The 9,833-nt window shown below is 40.6% G+C and overlaps 1 protein-coding gene across 1 annotated transcript; it reads left to right on the plus strand.

The window, feature by feature from the left end:
- Positions 1-69: 69 nt before the first annotated feature.
- Positions 70-7,246, plus strand: rnasekb (ribonuclease, RNase K b). The gene is made up of 3 exons (XM_029700578.1): positions 70-266; positions 6,178-6,260; positions 6,428-7,246. Exons 1-3 carry the CDS (start codon positions 189-191, stop codon positions 6,570-6,572), a joined length of 306 nt encoding a protein of 101 aa, XP_029556438.1. The 5' UTR covers positions 70-188; the 3' UTR covers positions 6,573-7,246.
- Positions 7,247-9,833: the final 2,587 nt, after the last annotated feature.

Genomic DNA, 9,833 nt, shown 5'->3' on the forward strand with positions numbered 1-9,833 from the left:
GGCCTGACTGAGGACCAATTTTGATTGGTTTTCGTACCGCAATAGACGAACATTTACGGAAATTAACGAAGGAAACGATTGTCATCTGATGGAGTCTAGGACGACGTTCGTCCTTTGAGAAAAGAAAATACTGTTTTAGATTAGTGAACCGAAATTGTTTATTTTGTTAGAAAAGATAAAGTACAAGAATGCCATCCCTTTTATTCTGTGGTCCGAAAATGGCCGCTTGTGGAATAGTGATCAGCATATGGGGAGTCATCATGCTGGTAAGGATTAGCTGGCTAACGTTATCTCCCACCCCATCCTTGTCATTAAAGTATCTGCTAAAGCTAGCTAGCGTTAGTTATAGGTCGTGTCAAGATTTTCCATCTTTCGATATTAGCTACTTAACGGTCATGTTTTTTTGATAAGAGACCTGTAGGTGATTGTGGGCTAAAGTAACTTTAGCTTTACATAATCTGATAATTAGAGCCAAATTGGGCAGCCGCAAGCTAGCTAGTAGCCTGGAGACCAAATGTTGAATTGCATTGGATTCAACGTCGGGCATAAATGAGCATTTGGATCAGCAAAGTTTCCTCTCACGACCTCTACAAACCAGAATGTTAAATACAATAATATTTTAACTTACTTTACCGGTTGGTCCGTTTGCAGGTAGGAATGTATCACACTATATCCACAGGAAAGTATAATCAGTGGTCGCATTATTAGCTTTCATAAATCTGCATTTTCAAAACTCAGACCATTAAAAGAAATGTTGCGGCTTAGCATGTCTTCTCTTGAGAGCCAGATCTGCCTTCTGCGGCCTTTCTCAATAGCAAGGCTATGCTCACTGAGTCTGTACATAGTCAAAGATTTCCTTAATTTTGGGTCAGTCATGATGGTCAGGTATTCTGACACTGTGTACTCACTGTTTAGAGCCAAATAGCATAGTAGTTTTTCTGTTTTTGTCAAGTAATTTATTTGTGTGTTTTCTCAAGATTTGGTTGGGTCTAATTGTGTTGCTGTCCTGGGGCTCTGTGGGTTCTGTTTGTGGTTGTGAACAGAGCCCAAGGACCAGCTTGCTTAGGGGGCACTTTCCCAGGTGTATTATTTCTCTGTAGGTTATGGAAGGTTTAGGAATTGTTTTATTTTTAAGTGGTTGTAGAATTGAATGGTTATTTTCTGGATTTTGATCATTAGTGGGTATCGGCCTAATTCTGCTCTGCGTGCATTATTCGGTGTTTTATGTTGTACACTGAGGATAGTTTTTGCAGTCTCTCAATTTGGTGTTTGTCCCATTTTGTGAATTCTTTGTTGGTGAGCGTACCCCAGACCTCACAACCATAAAGGGCAATGGGTTTTATAACTGATTCCAGTATTGTAAGTCAGATCCTAATTGGTATGGTGGGTGTAATTTGTGGAACGTTCCAACAGGAATCTATTCCAAAAACGCTGTAAAGTACAAGGTTGACAACAAACAACACATACAAAGTTGCACAATCAATTCACCTAGCTAACTAGCAGCCGAATAGGCATCAACTCACCACGTAGCTTATTCTTAAACTTTGTATGCATTGTTTGTTGGCAACCTTGTTATTTACAGCGTTTTTGGAACAGATTCCTGTTGAAATGTTCCACAAATTATATCCACCCTAATTGATATGTAAAATGTTATGTTCTTTTGATGGCATAGAAGGCCCTTGCCTTGTCTCTCAGATCGTTCACAGCTTTGTGGAAGTTACCTGTGGCGCTGATGTTTAAGCTGAGGTATATATAGTTTTTTGTGTGCTCTAGGGCATTCGTGGTCCTGGGAACTGGACCTTTTTTGGAACACCATTATTTTTGTCTCACTGAGGTTTATTGTCAGGGCCCAGGTCTGACAGAATCTGTGCAGAAGATCTAGGTGTTGCTGTAGACCCTCCTTGGATGGGGACAGAAGCACCAGATCATCAGCAAACAGTAGACATTTGACTTCAGATTCTGGTAGGGTGAGGCTGGGTGCTGCAAACTGTTTTATTGCCCATGTCAATTCGTGTGTATGTGTATATGTGTGTATGTGTGTATGTGTGTATGTGTGTATGTGTGTATGTGTGTATGTGTGTATGTGTGTGTTTTGAAGAGGGTCGGGCTTAAGCTGCATCCCAGTCTCATCTCCCAGCCCTGTGGAAATAAATGTTTCTTTGCCCATTTTAACCACACACTTGTTGTTTGTCTACATGGATTTTATAATGTCGTATGTTTTTCCCCCAATACCCCTTTCCATCAATTTGTATAGCAGGCTCTCATGCCAAACTGAGTCGAAAGCTTTTTTTTTAAATCAACAAAGCATGAGAAGACTTTGCCTTTGTTTTGGTTTCTTTGTTTGTCAATTATGGTGTGCAGGGTGAATACGTGGTCTGTCGTACGGTAATTTAGTAAAAAGCCAACTTGACATTTTGCTCAGTACATGTTTTTTTTCTGAGGAAATGTACAAGTCTGCTGTTAATGATAATGCAGAGGATTTTCCCAAGGTTGCTGTTGACACATCCCACGGTAGTTATTGGGGTCAAATTTGTCTCTACTTTTGTGGATTGAGGTGATCAGTCTTTGGTTCCAAATATTGGGGAATGTGCCAGAGCTGAGGATGATGTTAGAGTTTAAGTATAGCCAAATGGAATTTGTGGTCTGTATATTTTATCATTTCATTTAGGATACCATCAACCCCACAGGCCTTTTTGGGTTGGAGGGTTTGTATTTTGTCCTGTAGTTCATTCAAAGTAATTGGAGAATCCAGTGGGTTCTGGTAGTCTTCAATAGTTCATTCTAATATTTGTAATTGATCATGTATGTTTTTGCTGTTTGTTCTTTATCCCTCTCACTTTACCTCTTCCTCTCGGTCATTTCTAGATGGCATCCAGCTATGGTCAACTTTACTCAGGGTTTTTTTTGGGGGGGGGGGGGGGCGTTGCATTTTAGCTAACCCTAACCCCTTTCCCCACCATAGCCTAATTCTCCTAACCAGCTGTGCAATTTCTGCTAAACCTGCTACAAAAAGTACATTTTGACAAAAGCTAGATCCCTTCTAGCCATGACCCTTATTCTCTGGTGAAAACAGATTTTTACTAACTAACCCAATATAGACCAGAGCCTGTCGTTTCCATTGGGAGTAAATTAATCATAGTGGGCAGAACAAACAAAGATGTGTGCAGAGCCAAGCACGAGCCAGTGAGATCCTATTGGCACGTTCTAGCATTTATTTGCATATTTCTGTGCACGTGTGGAATAACTCAATTCGCCCTTGCACTCCTAAACAATGCCATATTTAGAAATGTTGGCAAAGGCTAAAGTCACCAAAATACAGTACACTCTGTTTGTTACAGATTCTAGTTTTGAAAACAGAAAACTGTATGGAGATAATGTTTCATCCATGAGAATATGAGCAGAATGTCTGCCAAAACCCATCTCGCTCCATCTCCTCCCACTGCCTGTGTAACCGATGTGAAATGGCTAGTTAGTTAGCGGTGGTGCGCGCTAATAGCGTTTCAATCGGTGACGTCACTCGCTCTGAGACTTGAAGTAGGGTTTCCCCTTGCGTTGCAAGGGCCGCGGCTTTTGTGGCGCGATGGGTAACGTTGCTTCGTGGGGTGTCAGTTGTTGATGTGTGCAAGGGTCCCTGGTTCGAGCCCGGGTTGGGGCGAAGAGAGGGACGGAACCTACACTGTTACATTGATGCTGTTGACCCGGATCATTGGTTGCTGCGGAAAAGGAGGAGGTCAAAGAGGGGGTGAGTGTAACCGATGTGAAATGGCTAGTTAGTTAGCGGTGGTGCGCGCTAATAGCGTTTCAATCGGTGACGTCACTCTCTCTGAGACTTGAAGTAGGGTTTCCCCTTGCGTTGCAAGGGCCGCGGCTTTTGTGGGGCGATGGGTAACGTTGCTTCGTGGGGTGTCAGTTGTTGATGTGTGCAAGGGTCCCTGGTTCCAGCCCGGGTTGGGGCGAAGAGACGGACGGAACCTACACTGTTACACCTGCCACTGGGCTTTCTCACATCACCATATTTGGTAGTGAGTGGAAACGCTTATCTACACTGAAATATAATTTCAGTAGTCCTCTATTATGATTTAGTTTTTTCTATCTCGCATAGCTCATTAATATGCCCTTGTGGTTTTGTGTGTGTGTATATATTCTTTATTTATATATAAATATATTTATATAAATTATATATTTATTTATTTGTGGGTCCAAGGATACAACAATGAATAATGTGGAACAAATAAATACCAATAAAGGATAACTTACAATAATGAACACCTTAGGAAGTAGCTGTGAACCTGGCAATATTAAAGATTTAAATACATAACTGTACCAAAACCTATCAAAGTTCGTCATTCATTTATTTTCAGATTTTTTTGTACACTCACATGGCAATCATAGACTAAAATAGTGAATTCTGCTGTGTGTGATATAGAGGAGGTGGTTGCTGTGTCGGTGAGAGGTTCTGCCTGTCACTTGTTCTCAACAGGCAGCCAGTCTCAGAAGGGGGACTTGAAGAAGGAGACTGCAAAGTCCAGGCCCTGCTGCTCTCTTTGTTCTGAGTGTTTGCAGTGCTAGAGTTTTTAGTTAATCTGTTTATCTCACATATTTATGTGCCCAGTATGATAGAGCAAGAACTTTCTTAGCAGATAATGACAACATGACAACAGTAGCTGTAGATGATGTAGTGAAAAGTTGGAGGGTGGTTGGTAATGGAGGACATCAGGTGGATCCACGTCTGGGTGTTGGGCAGAACCCCTAGGTCCTGGAGAACAGGACCAGAGTTAAAGGGAACAGGGTAGGAGACAGAGATGTAAACAAGCAAACACACAGGTTACACTTTACTGTGAGAAAATGTGATGGATTAGTGCAGTGTTATAAATGGGAGATATGTACTTTACAACACTTTTGGAAGGTATAGCCTACCTCAAACTGGTCCCCCTTCGACTCAGAGCACAGATACTCAACCTGATCTGAACTCACTGGTTCTGGTGGACGGGATACCTCCTGGTCCATTCACCAAACCTGGAGGAGGGGGTAGGAAAGCAATATCTATTGACAATGTAAGATATTGAAATATGTGTTATGTACCATGGAAAAACAAATTGTACATTTTTTTTATAAAAACAAGCCATTGGTGACAGAATATAACAGGTCTGGCTAGCTAGCCAGCTCCTGTTGCTGGCTAAGCAGGCTGAGGTATATAAGTACAGTAGCTAGCAACGTCAATCTAAAAGATTCAGTCTCAAATCTCTTGAAGACTGAAACAGGTTTCCCTCAAGAATTTCCCCGTATTTAGCGCCATCCATCATTCCTTCAATTCTGACCAGTTTCCCAGTCCCTGCCGATGGAAAAACCTCCCCACAGCATGATGCTGCCACCACCATGCTTCACTGTGGGGATGATGTTCTCGGGGTGATGAGAGTTGTCGGGTTTGCGCCAGACATAGCGTTTTCCTTGATGGCCAAAAAGATCAATTTTAGTCTCATCTGACCAGAGTACCTTCTTCCATATGTTTCCCACATAAGTCTCCCACATGCCTTTTGGCGAACACCAAACATGTTTGCTTATTTTTTTCTTTAACAATGGCTTTCCTCTGGCCACTCTTCCGTAAAGCTCAGCTCAGTGGAGTTTACGACTTAAAGTGGTCCTATGGACAGATACTCCATTCTCCGCTGTGGAGCTTTGCAGCTCCTTCAGGGTTATCTTTGGTCTCTTTGTTGCCTCTGATTAATGCCCTCCTTGCCAAGTGGGGTGAACACTTTTGCAAGCCACTGTAAAGACAAATACATGGTAAAGAAAATGTTCTCTTCCCAGTCTTTTCGGTCCTCTGAAGAAGCAGGTAGGTAGCAGGTTGTCACTGCCAAAAACACCGTCCTTGGAGAGCAAAAAGGACTAGGTGAGTGTTTGAGGTGAACTAGAACTGCCCGCATCCTCTCGCAACCGCTATGAGGTAAAATGGAGCCAAGCAACCAGCATAGCAACGGATGCTTTGGTTCATTACGTAATCCAGTCAGAATGTTGCAAGTTTTGGCAACAGAAGCTAGAAGTCATCGAATCCTGTAGAGGGGGGACACTATTTGGCATGACAGGCCCTAATTGGCCCCGTAATCCAAACCCCTTTACTCTCTGACTACACTGAATGTGCATAATGCATAGCATATGTATTCTCTTGTTGTATTGTAGGTGATGTTGGGGATCTTCTTCAGTGCAAAGTCTGCTGTACTGATTGAGGACGTGCCCTTCACAGAGGAGGACATCCGCAATGAGTAAGTGGTGTGAAGAAAAGGAACCATTAGACCCTTACAATGAACTGAGTTTCTCTTCCTAGTTTAGATCCCTTTTGAATTCACCCTTAGAAAACCATCCCATGTTGTCTCTCTTGGGTTTCCCCCCAAACTTAACTGTTTCTTTCATCTCTCTCTCTGCCCCACAGTAAGAACCCCCCGGGGACCATATATGGACTCTACAACCAGGTGGGCATCAACTGCTTCATCGCAGCAGCCATTTATGTTGCAGTGGGGGCGGTGTCACTCTGCCAGGTTCGACTCAACAAGCGCCAGGAGTACATGGTGACATAAGTTCCCCTGCAGCATCAGAAGATTACACACTATTTCAAGTTCAAGGGAAGCAACCTTATAAAAAGCTATTTATTTGTAACTGAAGAGTAAAACATTCAACATAAGTCCTCTGTTATATGCTAATGACTGAAATGTATCATTCCTTGTATTTGCATACAACTATTTATTGAATTGAACAAAACTGTAACCCAAAAATGCAAACTGTCAATTGATCATGGTGAATAAAATTGTAAATCTTGTTCCCCTCAAGGACCATTTCAGTGCGCTAGATAACTCAACACAAATTCCTAGATGCAACAGACAACTACAAAGTTACAAAAAGATGTAGAATGATCTCCTGTTTCAATAGAGCAATCTGAATTCACTGCAAATTCATAATGGTCAATGTTTGTCAAATCAAGAGATATGTCAAAAATGGTTAAATATGTACATTATGTGTACTGTGTCTTTTGTGAATTGTATGCTGTTGAGATATAGCTCTTAATTTGTTTGTCACTTATGTAGTAGTTACTCAGAAAAATATGGTGCACCAAATGTTTGAATGATGTATTTATTTAATGTTTGTTTTCCTGAGTGTAATGATGTGAAAGGATCTATCTAAATGGTACTTGATGTGAAGGACCTCAGTCTCTTATAGATGTTCCCTGCAATAAACTGGAAGGATAAAAAGGAAATTGCTCCCTTGACTATACATGTTTGACAAAAGGCCATAGCCAAGCCTCCCCGAAAAGAGAACATGACAGTGGCAAGGATAAACATTGGGGTTTGATGGGCTCTATTCAATCCATATCGCGGAAGTTCAGCATTAAAGCCCAATTGAAATTTAAAGGCAATGGTCCCGCATTGACGGAGACTGCATTTACGGTAAACGCTGCATATGTCTGCTCAATTGGAAGTTACCATTACATTTCTATCGCGCATACAGATTGAAATAGAGCCCTATGTACAGTATTTATAATACAGACATCAGCCAGGTCTCTAAGCTTCTAATAAAAGCGATTTCTTTTAGCTGAATACATTGTGTATAATAGTTTAAAGATAGAAACCCATTACCCCTCTCTTACCACTGGTGAAATACAATGTTTTTACATGTGGAATTAAACTGAAATCAGACAAATCTTGGATTCAATGATATTTGTTTGTGGTGTACCACTTCAGCTCAGTTCATTACAAAATGAAAAAGTTCAAGTAAAAATACAAATCAATACATTAACAATTATATTCTAGCTCAAGTCATTGGTTATGTGGCCAAGATTGCCAGTAATCCAACTTTTCATCCACAAAACCTTTTATCATTCAGGATGGACTTCAATCTTTGTGAGAGTTGTAATTCTATTGCCTTGTATCTTTGCCTCTGCAGAAAGCGGCATTATCTTAAGAAACCTCTCTTCAAAGTCTCCCTCAAGTTTAATGCCATAGGTCTGTACCAGGATCTCCGATGCCACAATGAAGGGTCTCAGCTTTCCATCTGTCTGTTTCCAGGGTCACCTCCATCTTAGTGAACTTTTCAATTGCTTCATTAGACAGCCTCACAGTCTCCAAAGTAGCAAGCTGGACCTAATTTACACCACAGAGATTGAGAGAGACCATAACATTTATAGGTTTTATATGAATATCATCACTAGCCTGCAATAAAGAGCTGATCATCTATTTGAAATGCAGAGGCAATGGCAGACCACCCGGTAGTAACAGGACCCACCTTATAAACCCTGGTTCTTCCAGTTGAGTTGAGAGAAATACTGTCAAAGTTCTTCCTTGCTGAGCGGCCTTTCAGGTTATGTCAATATAGGACTCGTTTTACTGTGGATATAGATACTTTTTACCTGTTTTCTCCAGCATCTTCACAAGGTCCTTTGCTGTTGTTCTGTAATTGATTTGCACTTTTCGCACCAAAGTACGTTCATCTCTAGGAGACAGAACGCGCCTCCTTCCTGAGCGGTATGATGGCTGCGTGGCCCCATGGTGTTTATACTTGCCTACTATTGTTTGTATAGATGAGCATGGTACCTTCAGGTGTTTGGAAATTGCTCTCAAGGATGAATCAGACTAGTGGAGGTCTACAATTTCTTTTCTGGGGTCTTGGCTGATTTCTTTTGATTTTCCCAGTGAGTTTGAAGGTAGGCCTTGAAATACATCCACAGGTACACCTCCAATTGACTCAAATTATGTAAATTAGCCTATCAGAAGCTTCTAAAGCCATAACATAATTTAATTACATTTTCAAAGCTGTTTAAAGGCACAGTCAACTTAGTGTATGTAAAATTCTGACCCACTGGAATTGTGATACAGTGAATTATAAGTGAAATAATCTGTCTGTAAACAATTGTTGGAAAAATTACTTGTGTCATGCACATAGTAGATGTCCAAAACTATAGTTTATGGAGTGGTTTAAAAACTAGTTTGAATGACTCCAACCTAAGTGTATGTTAACTTCCGACTTCAACTGTATGTAGAATATGAATGGCCCTCATAAATTGATTGACTGAAACTTGAAAACATATTCTTTAGAACCTGGTTCTGACTCCTTGTCCTATGATTCACTCATATATTTCCTCTTCTGTCCTGAAAAATAAATGTATTTTCTATAAAATAATAATTGTATTGTTGTTTTTATGAATATTGTTTTTCCTTCATCTCAATGTCCTATGCACAACAGAAATGTACCACCAGACTAGAGCAGTGGAAATCCGCTTTAAATTAATTGCCTATACCAACAGTTCAATTGATCTCATCATTCACACACCCTGCAAGATGTTACTAATTTAAATGGACAATGGACCAACGGAGAAAATGTATGTTGTCAAAAACACTATCTCGAATACAATAAATTCAAACCAGTGGCTGCAGGTATCTCTTCCTCAGAATCCGAATCAATTATGCGGTTCTTATGCAGTCCTACAGGGTTGGAAAAAACAAACACAATAATTAACAACCCAGTGGGCATTTGACATGATAACGACGTCTTTTACTTGTTGAAATCTGGTCAGGATGTTTTATAACCGGATCACAACCAGATTAAGACATAAAAGACGCCATGCAAAATACGCTTAATTGATATTTGATTGACATTTGGTTTTTGGTTGAAATCTGATTGAACTACTGACCAGTTATCTAAATGCTACTCAATTAATATACACCAATCTATATAAACATGTGCATAGTGTTTGTGGGCCATGCAACCATTGTATATATTACACTAGAACCATTACAGTCATTACAATTAATGTAATGTGCTTTTTCTGCAGGGTAATTCAGCTTAGC

Source organism: Salmo trutta, chromosome 19 (genome assembly GCF_901001165.1).
Source record: "Salmo trutta chromosome 19, fSalTru1.1, whole genome shotgun sequence".
Lineage (NCBI taxonomy): Eukaryota > Metazoa > Chordata > Actinopteri > Salmoniformes > Salmonidae > Salmo > Salmo trutta.